Here is a 23199-nt window from a genome sequence, read left to right on the forward strand (position 1 = left end):
ATTTCTCCATAATGACGAATACAAGACAATGATAAACTGTTCGTATAAAACACAAGAAGAGGCCTGCGTAATTCGACGAATGCGAGGGGGGGGGGGATGCACGACAATGACCAAAACAGCTTTGCCACTCAAAAAGACGATACTGCTGTCCTCAATAGTTTTTATAATACAAAAGGTCTGGTTTATATTTATCTAGGATTTGTCAGTATGGAGTCATCACGACGATATCATCCTCAACTAAATCTTATGTTAACATAATAAAGCGAAGTGTGAAGCATACCATTGCATCATCAACTATGATCTTCAATCGCTTTTGGCGTTTCTGAAATGCCTGCTTCTTGCAACACCATTGGATCCACTTAAACTGACCAGAATTTTAAAAATAAAGTGTGAAGTATAGAAAGTCTAGTCCTTTGCAGGGGATTCAATGGTGCGTTTGGATGAAGCAGAATTTTTCAGAAAACATTTTGATACAGCCTGTACATCACCACTTTACAGTCTACATGTATTACTGTTGTATCATACGCAAATAAAATGATAAATAAATGGTGAAAGTTACACAATAAATACGGTAAATGTGAGAAAAACATTGTCTGTGATGATCAATTCAAACAGATACCTGCTGCAGTTAATATAAGTTAACTCGGATCCACAGAAATGATTAGAGTTGGTTTTCCTCTTAAAAGGGGATGAAACTTTAGGATATTCGATGTTGTCGTTTGAAAATTAAGCCAGATTGTTCTCTCCCACAATAAAGGATATGGCGAATGTATTGAATAAAGATTACATAATCAGTACATACCTTGGCTGACCTTATGGATTTTCTGGTCCAGCATGACTGAGCATCTGCGGAGATAATGAGATTAACGCAGTGCAGAGAATCCATTGTTCTAGGAGGGTATCAGTGGCGTGTGCAGAACATTGAAAATGGGGGGGGGGCAGGTTGTTCAGTTCCCCGAATGGAGTCTGATTAGGAGTAAAGTTTGACGTTTTTAACGTGTTTTTCCCCCGAATCGCCCGAATGACCAACAAAAGAGGGGGGAGCATGGCCCCCTGCCCCCCCCTTTGCGCACGCCACTGGAGGGTATTTTATGCAACACTTATATTCCATATTTGTCACTCATGCATATTATGACGTAAAATCTTTTACAACATGGTGTTTGTTTTTATATCCCTGAGGAGGTGTTATTGGTCCCAAGCACCTCACAGAATGTGACGCAGTTCACATTCACATCGTACACTATTTTCACACGCCAACCTCGGACGTATCGGTCTTTACTTGACTTGGTACTGGAATGCTAGTAGTACAATAATAAGGACATTATGATAACACATCTTATTATCGGTTTGGTAAATCACTGGTTTTAGGCGGAAGCTTAGCCGGAATATTGTAGTACATTGGCATTTCATCATCGTCCTCCAGCCTGCAATAGAATAAAATGACGACAACGCAAAAGATGAGAAAATGTCATAAATAAGAGTAAAAAGGATAAAAATTTCTCAAACTGATTAAAGCGCTTCACTCCCACACGGGGATCTCGGGTTCGAATCCGGTACCATCCCAGTACCTTTAATTATTGTTTTCTTTTCCTATCCATTTTAAACCCAATGTTTTTAATTTACATGTTAAAATGAATATATTGCACTGGGAAATATATTTTGTGCCCTTTTTCTGTAACGGTCCTGCAAGGGTACGAATAAGAGCCAAAATCGTAACTCCGATTAATTAATGCTTTTCATAGTTCCTAGTTTACAGTGCTTTTTATAGTTTTTAGAGTGTTCTCTAAAACAGTTGCATCCCATTTGCGCCAGCTTTTTTCGAAGACCTTGTTTTTATAAAATCTCAGTGGATATACCCATTAATTTAAGTTCAAACAGTGAAATAGAAATAAATAATCACTTACCCTTCTTCTACGTAACCAACTCGTCTAAGTTTTGGTCTTTTGGGTCCTGTTGCCCGTAGATTTAATGTTGGATATATGAGAGATGCCTGGTCCGAATCCTGTTGAGATGGCCCTAATGATACCGTTGACTCTCGTCTACTGTTTGAAGTATTCTGATATTGTGCCGAGTAGATACTATTTGATCTTTGATTTGGATTCTCATACTCATTTTCTTCTGCATGATGAGCCTATTCAGTAAATTAAAAAAATGTAACTGTAAGGGATTTTGTAAAATATGCATTAGTTTTTTGAAACAAATGCACATTGATTTTTATCATATCAATTATGTAGTTTTCAAAAGTAAATTTTGAAACAAAATTAACGGATTCATATACTATTGGGAAACATTAACAACAAAACAAAGTACAGCAATCTAATTAAAATGGTTTTTCAATGACATATTTAGTGTTCAGTACTATTTCCACTCTGAAATAACAACCATGGTGGATTTGAGCTTGAATTGAATAGATACACCACCAAGAAAATTGACAGACCAAGCCGGACGCACAACCAACAATACCAGAGCAACTCTAATTTCATCACAACAAGCCAGTTCGCTACATCATTTTTCCCCCTTATAATTTCATCTTGGAACCAATTACCCCAATCGACTGTAGACATCAAAACAACTGAACCCTTTAAACAAGCTATTTCAGAAGTGGACCAGACCTCAACGACGACCAGAAGTAAACATTAGCGTCCCACACTCTCGTCAGCCCTGTGTTACACTTCCACGAGGAGGTCTACCATGTCTACGGGGAGAATTTCTACAAGGTACAGAGATCACAACACTAAATCAGGTCCAACCCTATCTGTCTGAAGAAATAACAACCAGTGTTTCCAATCGCTAACCACATCTGGTGCATTTTAATGGAAAAAAGTTTAAAATGAAGGCTGATGTGCCCATTTTGGGGGGATAGTTGTGCTCTGTTTATGTTTTTCATATCATCCAAGCGTAAAAAGATAAAAAATATTACAATTCTGACATTTTAGGAAGGTTTGTTGGTTTCCTGCACCAGATGACGTCACAACATAGAGGCGCTGAGCTGTAGGAATGCTAACCTCATCGTGACATCATCCAAGCAGCAAAGTTCATTTCCCATTGAAAAAGCGTTATACGACGGATCTGCAGTTGACCGTTCTGGTAGGCTCTGGTATGGTTTACATAATGTTCAATCAACCAAAAATCGAGCAGGGCAACCTACCAAAAAATACTGGTTCTAGGGTATAGATTATATCATAAACTTTTGGCAAAACACATAAAAGAATAGGAACTTTAGTGGTGTGATCCCTAAAGCAGACCTACAATTATGAAACAATGCCTACAATATCGTTCAGAAATTCTAGCAAAAACATCACGTGCTCGCTCAGTAACTTTGAAAATTGCATAACCATATGTGACTGGACACTACGAATGAGCCGTAAACTCGGCAAATTGCATTCTGAGTTACAGTGTAAAAGGTCGTGAAGGTCGTATTCATAGGTATTTCAATTCGTTGCGACAAGTATCTCATCAAACACTCTTTAAACCAATCAATAATCCTATTGCTGAAGAGGATAATAAGCTTCTACCTATTTCTATAGAATAGTTCTTGTCTTTGTTTGCTTTGGCTAAATCCTGTTCAAGTGGTGGATAACAAAGCATTGTATTTTGTCTAGGTATGTACAGTATGTATTACCAACAATTAACAATGCGAGGACATTCCTGAACCTCGTTGACTTGGGGATGATTTGAAATAACCGCCAATTATGACTGTTTGATATTTATTACCAGAAATGTGGAAAAACAATCACATGTAGAACCAAAATAAGGTACAATTCTGTTTACGGAACAGAGTTCAACAAACCATAACCCCGCTTCTGGATATCGTTTGAAGTCAAATGATATACCGTTTTACAGTTTATGATATATATTTTCTAAACACGAAATAAAACAAAATTGACCGGGGCCGACTTTACGGTTGATTCGTGGTGTCCAGTCACATATAGTCAACATTTATATTATTTTGCTGGACATACTTACAGGAATGTGTTTTCCATTATGTGTTATACATGTCTTCACGACGTAGAGAAAAACTATAAATAATATTCCAGCTAAGCATGAGGCAGTAATGATTGGCGTGACACAAGAATGCTCTAGAAATGAAAATATAAAACGGAAATAAAAATCATTACCAAGGTCAATCACATTGTGAATAATATGTGTGAATTATCTAGTGAAAAATGTTACTAGTATTTCGTTGTTTATCTATTCTATATACCGTATTTGTTTAATGTTGAAATCAGAAATATGACCTTCCTGAATCATTTCAACTCTGATTCAATTTGCTTTTTTTAAACTAACACTTATTTTTCTAAGGAACACCAGTTTGTTGACCTAAATGTAATACTGTCATATGTTGAACTTCACATTGTCTTTATATTCTCTGTGTCCTTTATGAGTGAGGAATGAATGGTTCAAGATTTCTTTGGTGATTATCCGTTTGTGATAATCTTTGAAGAATCACTAAACATTATCAGTCACTTAGTCTACCATTTGAATAAATCAATGACGTTAAGGGCTGGGGTATGAACGTTTGGACAGTATTTATTTTGGGACATTAGAGCACATCAGACATATCGAATTGCATTCTGAATACGAAGAATGTCATTCTGATATCAAATAATTTTGGTTTTTGAAATTCGCAATTTAATACACATTTTATGGCAAATCATTAAAATTGATATTTTTGATATTTAACAGTACTCGAAGTAAACTTTATAAATCTGATGATTTATACTTAACGTGTATGTAGGTGGGATGAAAAGCCGACGATCAATTGAAAATTTTGACCTTTCGTATTGAAGATATGGATTTTTTTCCCCAAAACACCAAAAAAAAAAGGTCTTTTTAGGAAAAAAATCTATATCTTCAATATGAAAGGTCAAAATTTTCAATTGACCGTCGGCTTTTCCTCCTGCTACATACACTTTAAGAATATATCATTAGATTTATATAATTTACTTCGAGGACTGTTATATATCAAAATTTGAAAAATATCAAATTTTTATAATTTGTCATAAAATTTGTATTATATTGTGATTTTCAAAAATGAAAATTATTTGATATCAGAAAGACATGCTTCGTATTCAGAATGCAATTCGATAGGTCTGAGGTGCTCTCATGTCCCACAAAAATACTGTCGAAACGCAATAAACGCTCATTTTAGATGCCTTAAGTTTAAAGCTTATGCCACATAAAGATGATTTTTTAACTAATAAAAAGGGTCAAAGACTGCTTCTGGTACAGAAATTGAAATGATAACGCGCTCGTAAAGCAAAATTTGTACTGTATAGGCTAGTTTGATATTACTGCTATATGTATAATCATATATTATATTCTTCACCTTGTGTTGCTTCATCTTGCCACCTACATGGATCCAGGAGTAAACGCGAAGTATTCATAATGTATATAAATGTGGTGCGTCTATTTCATATTCTCAGCATTGTGAATAATACAATTTTGTGTTATTTATGGACTGTTATGGCGGATAACATATGAATGTGAAACCTGCATGGACCATGACTCCCGAACCAAGGCCTCGTATCCATAGGCTGTTCCCTTGTGGCGTGTGCCCTTGTTCCGTGTTTACTTTATCCCATGTGACCTGCCACACAGACAACGAACCTTTGTTTTGCTTAGTGGCCGTATCCATAGGTTGTCTGTGTGGCAGGTCACATGGGAAAAAGTAAACACGGAACAAGGGCACACGCCACAAGGGAACAGCCTATGGATACAGGTGCTGTATGCCTGTTACACTCAAGTGCGCAGGGCAGTGTACAACATGGCAATATCACATAACTAATATAGAGCCGTGTGGGGACCTTCAAGACTCTCGGAGAGAGAAAAGACAAAGAGCGAGAAACTGATCAATGGGACACCCACGCATGTAGCAAGAAACATTGGTAGACAATGACTTACATATGTAGACGTGGTGCTTAAAAGCATCTGTTATGAAGTAAGCAAGAAAGTAAGTACATTACCCTGTATTTATTACATACCTCATTTATGCTGTTACTACCCGTGTGGTCATTATCCACATGATCATTGGTCGGTATAGGGTTGGGTGGGAAAATACTGCATTTATGGGCAACACGAAGATAATGTTCTTTGATTGGGTCTGTAACATCTTACATCTTTAATGATTTGGTCTTCCACACTATAAAACTGGATTTACGATTTTGGTCTAAGGAATAGACATGCAGATGACAAGAACGAGAATGGTATCTCACCTTTAATTGTTGCAATAGATTTTGGTTCATCAACTCCCGGTGTCACCTTCAAATCTACAGGATCACTACGTAAGTTGTCATACACTGACACCACTGTTACAATGTAAGTAGTCCTAGGTTTAAGGCCATTCAGAACGACTTTGCTCGAAGGAGTCCTTATGGGTAGCTCTATCTTTTGGTAATTTGGTGTGATGGAGATCTCGTATGTGTGGGTATGTAATGATATGTGGTCCCATTCCAAGGTGGCGGATGAGTTTGAGATTGCGTTGATCCATATGTCATAGATTGGTGTTGGTCCTGTTAGAAATAAAAAATAGCACGTGTTTCTATGGACATTTTTGTTCAAGCATTGTCAAATGAAAACTACTATAGTTTGATCAGCTCGTAATAGGCGGGAAATGTTAGGCTTTTACCACTACGCCGAAAAGTAGACCCACGTTAAGAGTGCTATTAGTTGACCTGTATGGTCTATATTTTGTGTGTTAAAGAAAGTAGATAGAGTATAGGACTTGAATTAATTCGTAATGGTTCTGGCGAGATGTCGCAAGACAATTTTCAAAATTAACTATTTTGATATTAATCCGCGATGTTATAAGGCCCGCCGATCGGATTACGAGCTGATCAAAGTATACAATTGGTATTCTATTTGCAAAGAGGTCTATATCTACAATAGACGAATACAAGGGGAAAGTACAACATAAACTATACATCAGAATAAACTTCATTGTTCCTCGTTTGTAATTCAAATCGATGTACAGTCAAAGGCTACAGTGTCAAAACTTCAGGATTCCATTGAGTTACTACTGTTCAGTGACTGTTCTTGCAACTTCTAATATGGTAACTTGTTATGGTATCCTAATTGATGCGTTACCAATACATATTGAAATATGATATCATCTGTATTGATTTACCTGCTACCTGTTACTTGGTCAACTTTGCATCTTTCTAGATTTCTAGATTTTTCTTTTGTATCATATTTCATCTTCCCTACATTAAAGTCTTCATATCTTTTAGATTCGTCATAACATGTTTCAATTTATTCTAATCTTAATTACTCTCCTAGCCGACAATTTTATGGTGTTACAACGTCGTATAAAAGTAATCTACGTCGTATTTAGGTTGTCATCTACGTTGTAAATAAGCAAATTTGTGAACTCGTATTCGTGTTGCGACAACGTTATTTTTGACGATGATTTATGACGTTGATTCCACGTGTCATTTTGAATGTATTATTCATATGTTCTTACAACGTTCGACCGGACTTAATAGGGACGTTTGAATAATATGTTAATCCCATCTCATTGTCGAAACAATCGTCATTACAACGTCATAATGACAATCGTCATTACAATGTCACAATGACGTTATATCCGAAAATACGTCCGAAAATCAACGTCGAAAATAACGTTGTCACAACACGAATACGAGTTCACAAATTTACGTATTTACAACGTAGAGGACAACCTTAGTACAACGTCAGCGAACGTCGTGAAAAGGTAGTGTGTTGGCTGGGCTTGTATCTAACAGCATCTTGCAGCTTCCGAATGAGTGCATATATCGGGTCGCGCGCAGTATTCATGGTATTTAGGTCATCAAACGATGTTACCTTTAATAGTAGAAAACGTCATTCAGACAATAATAATAAATTATTACCATGACTAAGATAATTGGGTATTTTGCAGAAGTAAGTACAATGAGTTATGTCCTCTTTTGTACTGTAGATTCCACACTTACTTGTTGTAGCTGTTGTTTCATAATAAGCTCCCATTTCATTAGAGACAACACGAATATGGTAATAAGTATGCGGCTTCAATGATGTGAACTGATACTTCAAAGGCCACGCGTCAAAGACAACATCAGTGAATATATCATTGTCATCTGAGTAGATGAGAACCACGTAGCCTCGGTCGGCAGATTCATCTTCCAATCTAAATTCCACTTGGTGGTGGGTGGAGATCCGACAAAGCAGGGATACGCTGGTAGAGGTTACATTGGTAAGTAAAATTTTCTCCTCCGGAAGAGATTCTGTAAATCAATATACAAGAAATAGTATTATGGTTGTACACACACTGGCCAAAACTATTGCAACATCTCTGAAAAAGGAAGAAAGTGATAAACTGTAAGTTGAACATTAATCCAATATTATGTTGATTACACATTACGTACTACTACAGTTTGTCCACTCTGAAGTACAAAGTGACAACTCGCGCGTATACAGCGAGTAAACAGTGCGCAGTGCTGCGTCTCTGCTGCAGGTACGCGTGCCTTCAAAGTCGGCACAAAGTGTGCGTCCGCGTCGGCACTTTGTACTTCAGAGTAGAATGACTGTACACTGGATGGCAATGTTCTTTGCATCAAATAAGTCAGGCTCATCAATGGGGTGATAGAAGGTGTCACCTGTGTTGACATCATGTTGCTATTCCAGTGCATGTATGATGGAATCAAAGGGGGTGGAATAATGGAAACCCGTTTCAACGTAGACACGAAGAAACCTTTGTCCACAAAATGTCTAGATGCCTTTAGAATGGACGCCCTTTAATTATGCCATTTGATAGAAGGCGTGAGCCATGTGGCTTCATGTGTACGCTCTGGAAGTAGGTTAAGAGGTCTGGAGCTTCACCGTAACACATGCGATGGAAGATAGTCCATTCCAACTGCTATACAATGTTAGTAATGTTGGTTATTCCAAAAAGCATAGAAAGATTCCAAATATGACATGCTAGTCACAACCGCATGTTTCCTGACATGTTCTACATGTTCTACCATTGTAGAATGGCTTGATATGATACCCCAGATTAAGCAATAAGGCATTCCATATACATGCAGAGTACAAAAACAAAATTCCGCCTCATACACATCTGCAATTATAATAATAGGCCATAATCCTCTCAGGACTCCTAATATAAGTAAGTTCTTTAGCATGGTAAGTATGGTTTTAGCTTAGTTCATAAGTTTTCTAAGAGTTAGCTTACCTGTTGTTACGGTCAGTACTCGTGGAGTACTGATAGTAGATGTCTCTCCCGTCCCACTGATAGAAGCTACTTTGAATACATACGCAGTTCCAGGATCCAGGCCATCCACATTATAGAATGTAGTTGTTTTATCCAAAGTCCTCATAATGTTCCGGATCTCACTTCCTATCTTCCTGTAAGAGAGTTGATATTGGTCAAAGACACCACCACCGGACTGCCATATCAGAGTACCGGAGACAGGTGACAAAGATCCTGGTGCAACTGTTAAGCTTCCTGGACTGTTTGGTTCTACGGAAAATAAAAATGTACATGTGTGTAAACTGTAAGGTGATTTATTGCTTCTTACTTCAAATCATAAACTGAATTGGAACAAATATGCCCTATAATAATATGAAAATGGAGACAAATTACTTATTTGAACGTCTGAAAAATTGTTCAAACATTGCGGCTTTGTATATTCAAAGTGATGATGATTGTATTAGGCCAGTATAAATGGATAAAGGAGATTTAAAAGATCACAAAATCCGAAACGCTAACACCAGCTTCTTTATCACGGCGAAGTACTGACAACCACAAGTCCAAAACTTTGTCATGGTTATCAGTATTATAGGATAAATATACGAGGTGTTCTATCGAAACGTCGCTTTCAAAGGTGGGTAAATCAACTGATCACCTTAAAAAGAGTACAAGAAGTAGCAACAAGGTGATACCACCCATAAATCGTTTTGGGCTACTGCGATATACATTTATGATTCTATTAGCAAAACCGTTCAACCCAGCTTTGAGGTTTGACCGGATCGGATTGAGAGCCTCATCTTCTCTTTAACACCATCAAAATGCATGCAGATTTTGGAATTAGATGAAAGCTCATTATTTTCCTTATAACCCCAGTGAAACGTTAGGCCTGAAATATGTTTTGTTTAGACATCATAACATTGTATAAACACGTAATAGTTTGTCGGTTACCACCCTTGAAGCCGTGTACTCTTCTATGGGCCTTGTGACACGCAATGATCAAAACTTAGAATAAGAATGTTTGGGTGATGTGTCTCAATGTGACGTAGAAAACATCATGTGTTACCACACAGATCACACACTTTTAAGGTGGTACCTTGATAAACTTGTGACTATTTTTGCATTTTTCTCACAAAATAATAACACACTGGTAACAAAAGGTATGTATATTATAGGGGCAAGGAATCCAGTTACTGCACTGGAATTCCAGTGACTCAAGACAAGCGGTACGTTATTTATGATAAGAAAAGAGGTACCGCTAGAATGTACCTCAATTCTTAATATATATAATGAACCACTTGTCTTGAATCACTAAAATTTCGGTGAAGTAATTGGATTCCTTGCCCCTATAATATACATAACTTTTGTTACCAGTGTGTAGTTATTTTTTTAGAAAATGCAAAATTAGTCACAATATTTATCAATATTGTGGACAACAGCAATATTTGATATGATATATTCATGATAAAGTGTGAAATCACACACTTGTTAAACTGCACCATACAAACAGCTGACGCAGTAACATTACTTACCGGTCAGTCGACGACTTTTAGTATGAATAATTGATTTTTCGGGGATGATTTTCATATGATGAAAATTCAGACTATACAATAACATTTATGAATAGCGATCTTGATTTATATTAAATTGTTCAATTGGCTTAAAAAAGTTTAACGATAAACAATTTTAGGAAGGATTATTCTCAATCATGTCAAATGAAGCCCTGTCTCCACTTGTGAATTATTCTTTAAATGCTGAATCCTTTTCAAGTTACATTCTCGTTTAAATGACTCAAATAATGATTGAAATGACTAAAACAATTATTAAATGTCTTTGCTAACTAAAGATAACTATTAACATCTTACTCGTTCTCTGTATAATATTCAACTGCTTATCAATCCCAGTTACAACAACTTTGATATTGTATTTGACTCCTGGAAACAGCCCCGCCAACGTCATAGTAGCGAAAGTTTCCTGTCTGTTGATTGGATAGTAGATGTGATCCGAAGCCAATGGTTCTCTGCTGCCAACATTCCACACATAAATGAGGTAACTAGAAGCGGTTTTGTTCATGATTTGAGCCCACGTTATTTCAATTTCCGTCATCGTAAAATGGCGGACAAATATGCGGTTGTTTGGTACTTGTACTGTAAAAAAAATAAGTGAAATTGATAAAGCTTTGGCAAAAAAAAAGAAGAACCGTTAAAAGCAATATGCCATATAATGAGATTTGAGACTTGATCATTAAAATATGTTTAAATTGGCGGTGTTAAACCTGAGGAATGATTTGAGTTGTATCTGAAAAACAACTATATGTACACAATCTTCTGATTTAAAATATTCAACTAACTTATTGGATACATACCTTTAAGTAAAACATGGAAGGAGCATGTGGCTGTGTTTCCAGATGGATCACTAGCTGTATAGACGACCGCGGTATGTCCTAATAGAAATGAGTCCCCACGATGATGAGATGACGACAGTTGAGTACTGCCTAGTAGAAGATAAGAAGTATGGGGAATGTAAATAGTTTGAAATGTTTTTCTAAAGATCTTGCTTTTGATAGGGCGTCAAAGGGCATCTTGGGTGTATTTGGAAAAATCCAGGACAGAATGAAAACATATTTGGAGTAAATTTTGAACCCTCGGCTACAGAATTGACTCTGTATTGACGTCTTCCTACAAGGAGTAGTCCGTCAGGAAGGACCACGCGTGGATTATCGTACTAACAATAGCGTGGTCCTTCTTGACGGACTAACAAGGGGTAGCATCTTTTTTTGGTAAAAATGTTACATTAACATTCGCACCCGCGGGCACTTTCTTTCATTTTCCACGTTCATCACCTTTGCTTTAAAAGTTGACATTTCAAAATTTAAAGAACAATTTTTCAAATTTAAAGGGCAGTGTCTTCCCGAATGTCTTATAATGCACTGCTGCATGTTTAAAAACATATTGTACAATTCGAATGCAAATAAAACCATTATACTTTGTGGGTATTTAGGGTTTACATGCAACTTGCAAGTCTATAGAGAGAAAGGTCATATTTCAGCTTCAATGTCATTACGGGTGCTATTACTTCAGTTTCATTTATCTAGGCTTGAATTAAAAAAGAATATTTTTTGTCATAGAATGTACACAATATGATGTGCTTCAAACATAGGGATATGTTTTGCAATAGTTCACTATAAGCCATTGTCCTAAAAAAGAAATGTCTGTATACCTGAAACGAAAAATAGGTATGTGCAAAATATGTGTCTCTATATCAGCTGTTTTGTTACAGGTATGTGGTGTGTTAGGCTATAAGATATAATATTAACCTTCTATGCTTATATTAATTCTAGATCTAGTGACCCATATTCGTATTACCTTGATCATGTGTTAAGTTACACAAAAATCTGTTAATTCTATACAATTATGTGTTAAATTACGAGTTCCACTCTCAGTCACTGGGCAAAAGACAAAATTTAAACCCTAAAGCTAGATAAGTTAGATTGGTGTCAAATTCAATTGTAGTCATCGATGTATTGACCATGATTGCCAAGGACGGATAAGCTTATCACTTATTGTAGAACAAAATGGCATGTTTGTTGGTACGAAATGACAACTGAGTGACTCAAATACATATCGGACAATAAATAAACTTATTTAATTGTAATCCATAAATCCAAATGAAAATTAGATGTAAGCTGATATACCATAAAACTTCTGTGAATCAGCATCCCCATTTAATACCATGATTAAACGCAGATTGCAGATTATATCAAGCTTTGCAAGTAGGATGGATCGCCCATGACTATTGACTAGCGCCCAGGTTTTTCCGTGAACTCATCGATTCTCTGAATGTTGTGATTCCTGGCAGCGTCCTGCCTTTCAAGATGCATAATTTGTTATCCTGTGTGTGTAGCCATTTAAAACGGAAACCATCAACATAATGTACTTGTATGTGACGTACAGTTTCGTACTTGATTTGAAGTGGAAAATTCAACAATTGGACGCGATCATATAAAATTACATATTAATGGATCTCTATACTGTGGATGTTGTAATAACGAGGTTTAAACTTATAATAATATTTAAAAATATTATTATAAGTTTAAACCTCGTTAAAACACTATCAAGCTTAATATTTCAGGAAAGGGAAAGAGAAATGTAATTTTACCAATAATTTAATGTTTTATTTAGTGTTTTTAAGCTGTTTAAGAAAGTGTGTCAACATTGCATTTAATATACACACTAAAGGATTAATCAGATGAAAGTCTACTGCCAATGGTTTATTGCTGTAATTTGTGAGCTTTCTTTGGGCTTAATGTCGAATAAAATCAGGCTTGGTATTATAAAAACTTTGAAGGTTTTGTGTGTTTGTCCCCCTTATTGAATTATAATGGCATATGGATGATCAAACCATATCTAATAAGGAAAAGCATGATCTCAACTACAACATGATATATATTTTGTTGTGGCAGTCTTGTGTTCATAAATCTAGATTTTACAGAAATGTTAAGAATACCTGAGTTATCTCGAAACACCGGTAATCTCCAGCTTACAGCTTTTCTGGTTTCTGTTGGACCAACTGTTTCTGAAATGTCGTCTGGACAGACGGCGCATACTGGGTCTTCAACATCTGCATGATGGTAAAAAACATTGGAATATATTAAAGGGAGCACAAATATCAGGAAATTTACCATTTCAATGTTCATATTATCTAGTAGTTTTACTTTTTGGAGGGCAGATTAGTGGCTAGACATGGGAATGATTGCGCCACAATTAATTCAGGTGGCCTTCAGATGCAGGTAGTGTATTTTGCTAAGTCCCACTTCATGATGAGGTAATCGGGATTTACATTTATTGCAATATAGCAGGTACATTATTGTGTTACAAATTTCGCACTTTTTTGCCAGGCACAGTGGTTATTCGGATACTCGCATTTGGTTCAATTCCCGGCAGTAGCAACTTGCTAGCGGTATTGGCTTAGGGGAAAAGCCTGAATTTGATTGGTATCATTTACAGATTTCGCCCATGGTGTATTAAAGATTGGGTACATAAAACACGAGAGTAATCCTTCCTTCAAAGGGAACACTACCAATAGTGACGCCGCGCCGTCGGTCCCGTGTACAGAGAATATAATTATTCTGATTAGGCTGATTGGAACAACTAATAAAAGCAATAATGTACAAATATGAGGATGTGGTGGAAAGCAATATTGTGTATTGCGTAAAACAAGTTTTATTCCTACAAAATGTTGTACCACTTTGTGAAATTATCAATGATCTCTGCTCGTAATATTCTTTGACGTTTAAAGCTTTATTTCATCTACTTGTTTCATGGTTAGAAATGGGGGATCTTCGTTCAGAGATATAAAATACTAGTAAACAAAACTAACCTTATGCATAAATGTAAAGGATGTTATTTGCGATTTGTAGAAAAAGAACATCCATAAACCATTGCAGCTGTCTGACAAAATATGTTGCACATTGATTTATTTTAAAGCACCTTACGTTTAGAAACATGCAATCCTCCTACAAACTCTATGGAATAGACACAAATGCATGCGTCATGGGATGTTGTATTTCATAGAACAGAATCTCCAGCATACCGTGGTTATTACCATGTGACACTCTCTCACACATAATACTTATGTCAATATTTACCAGTAATGTAGATGTTAAAAGCACAATGCGCAACATTCCCATATCCGTCACGTGCATAGTACATGACTTCCGTCCTTCCTAATGTAAACGCCGTGCCAATAGTGTGCGTTGATTCTACAGCAGCTACTCTGACGTTATCTGTCGCTTGTGGTACGTCCCACCTGATATTTGAAGCACTGTTTCTCTCATTGTCTGCTGGTTGCGTTATATCAGCGGGACAGTTAACCAGTCTAGGTGGTTCTTCATCTGGATGAAGAGATAAAAATTGGAGGAGAGAGAAATACATGTACATTTTATTAAAATATTTGAACCCAAGCCAAAAGCACGTTTATAGCGTTTAAAACATTTTTCTTTGGCTTGAAGCCATAATGTACGATTTGTGTCAAATTTCAATTTTGTTATTCTTTACCCAAAATGCAAAAATAATATTATTTATACCTGTCAGGGAGGGTTCCTGTTTATTTTAAATGAAATAACGAGATAAAGTGAAAGTAACCCTGCTGGTTGATAATGATTAACCAGTTCATATCAACATCTTATAATATTATTATAAGATCTTACATTATGCTTTAAAGTATGTCGATATGCAATGTTCTTATTACGCACTATAATATGATTCATCAATCAACATATTTACAATCTTGTTTTAACACATCCTTAAACTATAAGATAAAAACTATGATGTAAAATAGAACATCCTTTAGAATGCAATTAATTATAAGCCTAATTGTGATTAATTAGAGTGACCTTCATTGGGAATATTTATAGAAAAAGTAAAAAACAAAAACACCAAATTATGCAAGGACAGACACAGTTAATTTCTATATTTGATTATCTTCGGTTGCTAAATTGCACTATTGCCCTTAAAATCCACCCACAAGAAATATAATCAATTGAAGGCATAGTTGATGATTTTTAATGCTATTACTTCTGCTAGTGTTGTTAAACTGTTCTGTAACTGCATCATGACACAAAATTAACAAAAGTAACATTAAAGATGTTAAATTAAAAATTATGAACTAATTTATAAATCAAGAATGGAATAAATTATGTGTAAAGGTTTGTATTAAAAATCCCCGGATCCGAAATCATAGCCAAGATTTCTTATTCACCGAGCATTATATTCATTTGCTGTATTCTTACAGGAATTTATGCTCAGCAGTATCTTATTCTGAAAAACAAACTATTAGAGTTATTTTTAAATCTTTTGGGAAATCTCAGGAACATGATTGTGTTCTTAACCATGAATCACTACTATGCTCTCTCTTATGAATTTATGAATAAACCACGCAATTAATTTACATGGTAAATATGGTAAATACTTGAAGCAATATTGTGTGATATGAGGACAATATTCCACAATTTAACCGGGCAATTTAAGCAGTTTTATAGTAGGACTATATGGTGCATCCCCCCAAAAAAACCAACAACACGGAGTGTCTTACACGTACACGCAAATGGTAGGCTGACTAGGGTCTCTACCTTACAAACTGACGAGCAAGTGCAGTCCGCGAAGTATAGAGGCCACACAGTGTCGACACCCAAAATGGAGACATGTATTCAATTCGATTGAAATCAATATTCTATTATTGACGCAGATAAAGAAAGTGGTATAGTGTGTCGATAATGTACATTGTATTATAGATACATCACCTGGATCTTACACGGGTTCCTTTATATAATTCATTTCTCAAACAGTTGAATATATCACAATTTTGACTTTTGATTTCAAAATCTTTACTTATAATGCAGTAAAATATATCCACAGCAAACAGCAAGGCCCCGCAAATTAGTGTATTGCATTTCAAGTTAGTGTTTTGGAAACAAAACCTGCGTTTTACCTGACAACAACTCGAATTTTCTATAATGGCAACACCATATGTGGTACTGATCATGCGCAAATCGTAGAATAGAAACTTTGTGGCAGGCTCTGTGGTATCTCATATCGTGTAAATGATATGCTTAGCCTGAGTGGCTCGGCCTATCTCGAACAAAATCGCCATGCGTAGCTTTTAAAAAACGAGAGGACTCGCCGTACTATCATGGCAATTTTTTACACGAAGATATAGCAGTATGGGTAGCACTATAAGGTATAATACACATTAATGTTTTAAGCAGGTAAATTATTAAAATATGATACGTTTTCTGTCTTTGCTTGTCATAATAATTATTGTTAATTCTGTACCCGGTATGTTGAAGTTTATGTATATAGCTTCAAATTTCAAGATGGCTACTTAGCAATCGGTGGGCGAGTGGTCTAGCGCATTGATACTATGGGATACTATACTAACGTTTTGGATCGATAGCCATGATAGCGGCAAGGTGCGGCATGGGATCGAGGCCCTTCTTTACCTAACCTTGATTCAATGCTTCTGCCTTTTTCTCCTTCTTTCTTCCTCATTTTAAAATCACTTCTCACAGGGAAGTGAGAGTAGACTTTTGCTTGTTGAAGTTGAACATAAAACCTCGTACTTGTTCAGTGCGTATTGGGACCATGACAACCCGACCATGACAAGCCCTCATGGATATATAAATGATCAACAGATAAAAAAAATGCATCAGTCTATAGAAAGCCTGAGGACTTGGAGCAAGTCTATCCTCTGCCAAACTAGCCTTTTTTAATTGTTTTGGGAAATGGGGCTACGCGAATTTATGTTTGCGTAGGGTGGTGTGGTGGGGACATGTTCTTTGATCCCAGACAGACCAGAGCTGCTGCATACTACGCCCTCTGTTGATTAGGTATGTACATTCAAACTACCTGACATGAAAACTACCTGACAGTCGGAAGTTGTTAATATCCAGTGATTTCCTTCCATATTCGTCCTTTTGGAATATCAATTTAGATTCCTGGCTTTAGATTGACGTACAGTGGAGACCATTATTTAACAATGGTCTGACACATGTCAACGATGTAAATGGATGTATTTAATGTATTTGGAGCTACATGTATGTTCTTCGCTAGTTGTAGACTTACTGAACTGAACTGAACTTGTAGAGCTGCTTTAATAGCATGTACTATCATTTCTTCTGATTATATTAAGAGTTAATTTGCTTTTCCTTCATAACATACTCGATTTATTCCATATTGTATTGATGAGCCGTACGCATTAGCCGTATAGCAATGTTTTCTGACATAGCCTAAGTTCCGAACCATAAATCTTGTACTATACCTAGTTCTCTTTTAATACTCAAAATTAAAAGCTGTCGTCGATCTCAAAAAAAGTAATTACCCCTTTAAATAATGACCATTATTCAAAAACGAGCAATTGTATTACAAATCTGTAAAATGCCTTAGAAGCAGAATTTATTTCTGCACATTTTGACACCTCATTTGTAGCAATTGACTAAATATTGACGTTACAACGTACATTTAAATCAATGTAACCCAAGATTTGAAAGTTGCAGTAAATTCTAGGAAATCTGTGTAATGATATCTGAGTGTTTTTGTATTGTTATAAGTGCAACTTTCAAATCTGGACCTCACTACATTATATTGACCGGTGTTTTATTAGTTTCTGGTCTGGGCTATCGTATCAAATGAGATGTCAAAATGCGCAGAAATAAATTCTGCCTTCAACGCATTTTACAGATTTGAAATGCAATAGCCCGTTTTTGAATAATGGCCATTATTCAAATGGGGGGGGGGGGGTAATTACTTTTTCGAGATGTTTATATCGCTGCAGAAGCAGATCCTCCGAAAAAATGCGTCTTTTAAAGAAGATAAAGAAGTCTTACCCCTAACGGTAATGGTGAAGCTGCATATTGGAGCACGTTTCAAGGCCACAGTATAGCGTACTACGGTGTTACCGACTGAAAATCTGAAACAAAAGCATTATAATTAAACAATTGTGAAGGTGATTTTATATTGTTATACACTCGGTCATCTAAAAAGTTTACATGGATGAGGCTTGTACATAAATGTCAAAAATAGTAATATCTCAAAAATCATATTGTTGCCTAAAAATGGCAAAAAAACCCACATTTCTCACAACTTTGGGAATTCTACATCATGCCTAACCTTAAAGTAGACATATCAAGCTTCGCAATGATGCATGATGTAGGTGTGTGGATGGTGAGGACATTAAGTCGCCCAAAAATGTGGTTCCGCTCTTAATCTATATAATTAGCTATTGTCCACTTTGTATCACCCAGGACGTTACTTCCAAATAAAACGTTATAGTGAACCACTACCATTTTTGTGATAGCATGCAATAGGTGTAGCCAGAATTTTAGTTTGGCGGAGGGAGGGGAAGCAAAATTCTTGTCCCCATTGTCAATTGTTTGTCACATTTTTAGTCATTTTAATGAAACTTTACTCTTTGCCGCTCCCATTTTTATCCCTGCATTCCACCTGGCTACGCCATAGCGCCGGTCTAGGTGAAGTGGCGACGACAGGAATTTCTTGGGAAATCGAAAATTTGATCCAAAATAGTGAATTTTCTGCGATTATTGTCCTGAATGGGGAAAACTTTAGAGGGGAGTCAAACAATAAGAGGGGATGCCCCTTGCCCCCCAGACGCCGTCATTGTTAAGATGAATAACTTTATATAACTTTTAAGTCAAATCGGTGAAATGTTAATGTTTCTTACATAACTCATATTTTAAATATAGTAATTAGTGTTGTCAAAACGCTCTTGCAGAATACCGTTGTTCTTACGTAACAAAAAATAATATCTAATTAATTACTGTTATGACTTTACTTAATCATGAGTTCAGACACACTTTTCAACCTGCCCATCCACATGTGGATCATGAATGCTTTATCAATAATCCAGGTCAATTAATTATTAATCCACATTTAATTGTGTAAGAGCTACAATAACGACATTACATTATTTGAATCAATGTTTACACGTCAAATGACAGATGCAGAAATTAGTCTCGAGGAAAATTGTTGAGAAAACGCCCTTAAAGGTTTCATACGAAATTTAAAAAAAATTGTGCGCGTTTTTGGACGCTGCCAAGGACTATTTACAAACATGACCAAAGTACAACAGTATAATAAATAATTTTAGCAAATTCTCGTTTCGCGTCATTTTAATCCTAGCGCGCAGCTTTTTCGGTAATGCAATGTCCTATTACATTGAAATTTAGCACATACATCACTTAGACATGTCTCAACCAACCCAGCTAAAGAGTCGTTTTTTGAAGAAAAAACAAATTCGTAATCGACGCATTTGCGAACATTTTTCGCATAAGTATTTAGCTATATACATTTGAGGGACCGTAGAGACCAAACGTTAAAAAATGTATAAGAATGGCTCTTTAGATTTACTTGAAATGAGGCAAAAGAAAAGAAATCTATCGAAATCGACCTATTCGTTACCGAGAAATCCTGCGCGCAAGTTTCCTTTGAAAAAAAATACCCAAAATGGCCGCCATTGCCATGACAACAGTAGTCGCGATATTTTTTCACTCAAAAATGCAAAGTTTCATCAAGTTACACCATCCCATCAAATTTGCAGCCGTTTGGAAGTTTACTTTAGAAAAACCCTTTTTTTACGAGTTCAGTGACCCCTTACGAATAAACTAATTCATAATCAGATGAATCAAAAACGTTAAAAGCAATACAAATTAATATTTGAAATTCAGGATAAGCTTGATTTTTCACACTCGCACATTGACTGTCAAATATCAGATGACTTTTCCGTTACGACAAATCTATAAGGATTTTTACCGCTATAATGAACTCAAATTAGATCCCCATTAGCTATATTAATGTAGAAACTTACAGACGCAGCTTGGATTAATATGAGCCAATTCCGGATTGGATGTGTGATCTGGGATCAATTCATATCAACACTATTTCTGTCTGAATGTTTAACAAGTTAAGACTTCAAGCGGAAATCAAAGATTTACCTTGATAACAGTTTCTTGTCTCCCCGTAGGTTATTATCCAGAATTGGAACTGTTCCCTTTACCATATCTTTATTACTTCATATCAATGTTAGTTTACGTTCACACCATATACCATGTATAGGTGTTAAAATAGCCAACCTAGTGTAGATGGACATCCCGGTGCCCTTTTCCCATGATGTTAAATGACAGAATTAAGGGTTCAAGTAATTTCATATGGCCATCAAGGCACATAACAACTGGTACTCTGGTCCACTTGCATGGCTTTTATCGAGGGATCTGATTATGTATGGATGAATGACTCTCAAGTGGATGTCAATTATCTATTCAATGTCAAATACACTCCCCTATTTTATCACCATAAGTTAACCTTTTTGATATTACGCCCTAGAATTAATGTGTAGAAAAACAGTAACACAAAGTACTTTAAAGATGCAATGAAGAAAACAATTGAAATCAATTGAAAAAAGCTGCGTGACTTTGTAAAAGCTGTTATATAATATTAGTGCAACACTTCACAATCAACAGGTGATTACGTGTAACTCTTCAGCATGTTCAGTAAGCAACAGGTGGAGATACAATTAATAATCACAAGTCAAAAGTTGATAACGCAACTCTACATTATGCAAATTTCAAAATAATGAGCAAGGGGCGCGGTTGGTTGGTGGTAAGGAGGCTGTGTACTCTCAGACATGCATGTAGTAAAAGTGCAATAACTTTGTAATTATTCGCGCAAGACATATAAAAGTATACATTTTTATGAAGGCAAGGCATCAATAAATCTTAATATGGATACAGATTTGGGGTAAAAACAACAATTATTCAGAAAATCACAAAAAGTGAGTTTTTGGCAATATTTGTTAGGTACATCATAACAAAAAACACTCTTTCCAAAATATTTTATTTTGTTTTTAGCTCAATCTTGAGGCTCCATTCCAAAAACGGTTTTTTTATTTTTTTGATATTGGACTTATTTTTTGAAATATTGACCATATAAGGCATCAAAATGAAATTAATAAAATACAAAAACGCCTATTTGCCCAAAATGATGCCTAAAATCGGAAAAAGACCAAAATATAAAAAAATGAGAAAACCTTTTCTTGAGTCGATCATGCTTTTTACGATGATCATATTTGCTTACATAGATGCTGTATTGATTGAGTTATCGTGTACCTAAATCGTCATTTTAGTGAGAAAATGAACATTGAAATAATGGCCGTTGAAGTTTAAAGTGGTCACATTTTGCACTTTCATCGAATCTCACAGGAGAATGAGGCAGTTTTCGTGTTTGTACCTTATATTACGTGAACATCGGGTAAATCCACAGCCCCTTGAGAAGTTTGAGCGAAATCCATTCATAACTTGATATTTAATTCGGGGGAAAGAACTTGAAAAAACCCACATTTTATCAGGTAAAACGGAGCCATTTGACCACTAGGTTTTTGTGAAATCAGTGCTTCCGTGGTGTTTCCATAAGATGCGCCGCGCATGCAGATAAGTGTCGCGTATGCGTAGCGTATTTGTGCGTTAACAAATTGCGCGATACGCAACGCGATGCGTTGTTGCTCGCGTGTACCCTGATGGTTCAACAAAGATTTTCTTTCCTTTTCAATTTCAAACACGAGTGGAATAGTGACATAAAATCCTTAAAATATTGCAGTATTTATATTTATAAAAAACATAACAAAGTACAAACATATCAAAAAAACTCAATTTTGCGAAAGAAACAGTGTCTAGAGTACACAGCTGCCTTAAGGGACGCACCATTAGATATTATCGGGGGCTAGGGAGTTAGGGTCAGGCAGATTTTTTTTTGCTGCCTTTGGAAGCAAATTGTTTTTTCGCCATCTTCGGCAGCGAAGTTAATTGTCTTTTTCAATTTTAATGTATATACCTTTATACAGAGCTGGGTAGGGAATTTTTTTTTTTACTCATAAGTGAGGCAATTTTTTTTTACGCATCAGTGAGGCAAAATGTTTTTCAAAAAACTCCATAGCCTCCCCGATAATATCTAATGGTGCGTCCCTAAGTAAGATATCGTGATCAATTTCTCTCCGGGGTTTCTCTGCAAGAAATAGGTAATTATTGTAACTCCCAATCACCACAGCACGATCCTGTCATGGGCACCCGGACATGATGGGCATCATGACCAGTGACTAAAAGAATGTCATTCGCCGGAGACAACGAACATTGTCTAACATGATTAAAGGGGCATTTCGTGATCCACAGCCTCATCCCCCCACTTTTCCCCAAAAAAGTTGAGATTTTTACACCACTGGATACCTCTAGCTACATAATGTTTATGTACCAAATATTTCTTGCAGATTAATTCGTTTAGCAAAAATATCGCCAAATTTGAATTTCGTTCTGGTGCACCAGAACGAAATTACAACACATTGTCTATGGAGCAGTGCAATACACATAATCATGCATAACTCGCAAACGCAAAATCGGAATCAACTGAAATGTTGGAAATAAGCTTTTTTCGTGGATA

At 36.1% G+C, this 23199-nt stretch overlaps 1 protein-coding gene across 1 annotated transcript in view; it reads right to left on the bottom strand.

Moving 5' to 3' along the window:
• Positions 1–1067: 1067 nt before the first annotated feature.
• The window catches only part of LOC140166761 (uncharacterized), a 44917-nt gene continuing 22785 nt past the window's right edge, over positions 1068–23199 (bottom strand). The window contains exons 3-13 of the mRNA XM_072190255.1: positions 18585–18667; positions 14850–15095; positions 13709–13822; positions 11568–11696; positions 11068–11349; positions 9188–9475; positions 7950–8240; positions 6216–6512; positions 3967–4079; positions 1905–2131; positions 1068–1424 (exon numbers count right to left, since the gene is read on the bottom strand). Coding sequence (XP_072046356.1) covers positions 1340–1424; positions 1905–2131; positions 3967–4079; positions 6216–6512; positions 7950–8240; positions 9188–9475; positions 11068–11349; positions 11568–11696; positions 13709–13822; positions 14850–15095; positions 18585–18667 — 2155 coding nt within the window. The 3' untranslated portion in view covers positions 1068–1339. The remainder of the gene's footprint in view (positions 1425–1904; positions 2132–3966; positions 4080–6215; positions 6513–7949; positions 8241–9187; positions 9476–11067; positions 11350–11567; positions 11697–13708; positions 13823–14849; positions 15096–18584; positions 18668–23199) is intronic.

The sequence above is a fragment of the Amphiura filiformis genome, chromosome 12 (assembly GCF_039555335.1).
Source record: "Amphiura filiformis chromosome 12, Afil_fr2py, whole genome shotgun sequence".
Classification (NCBI taxonomy): domain Eukaryota; kingdom Metazoa; phylum Echinodermata; class Ophiuroidea; order Amphilepidida; family Amphiuridae; genus Amphiura; species Amphiura filiformis.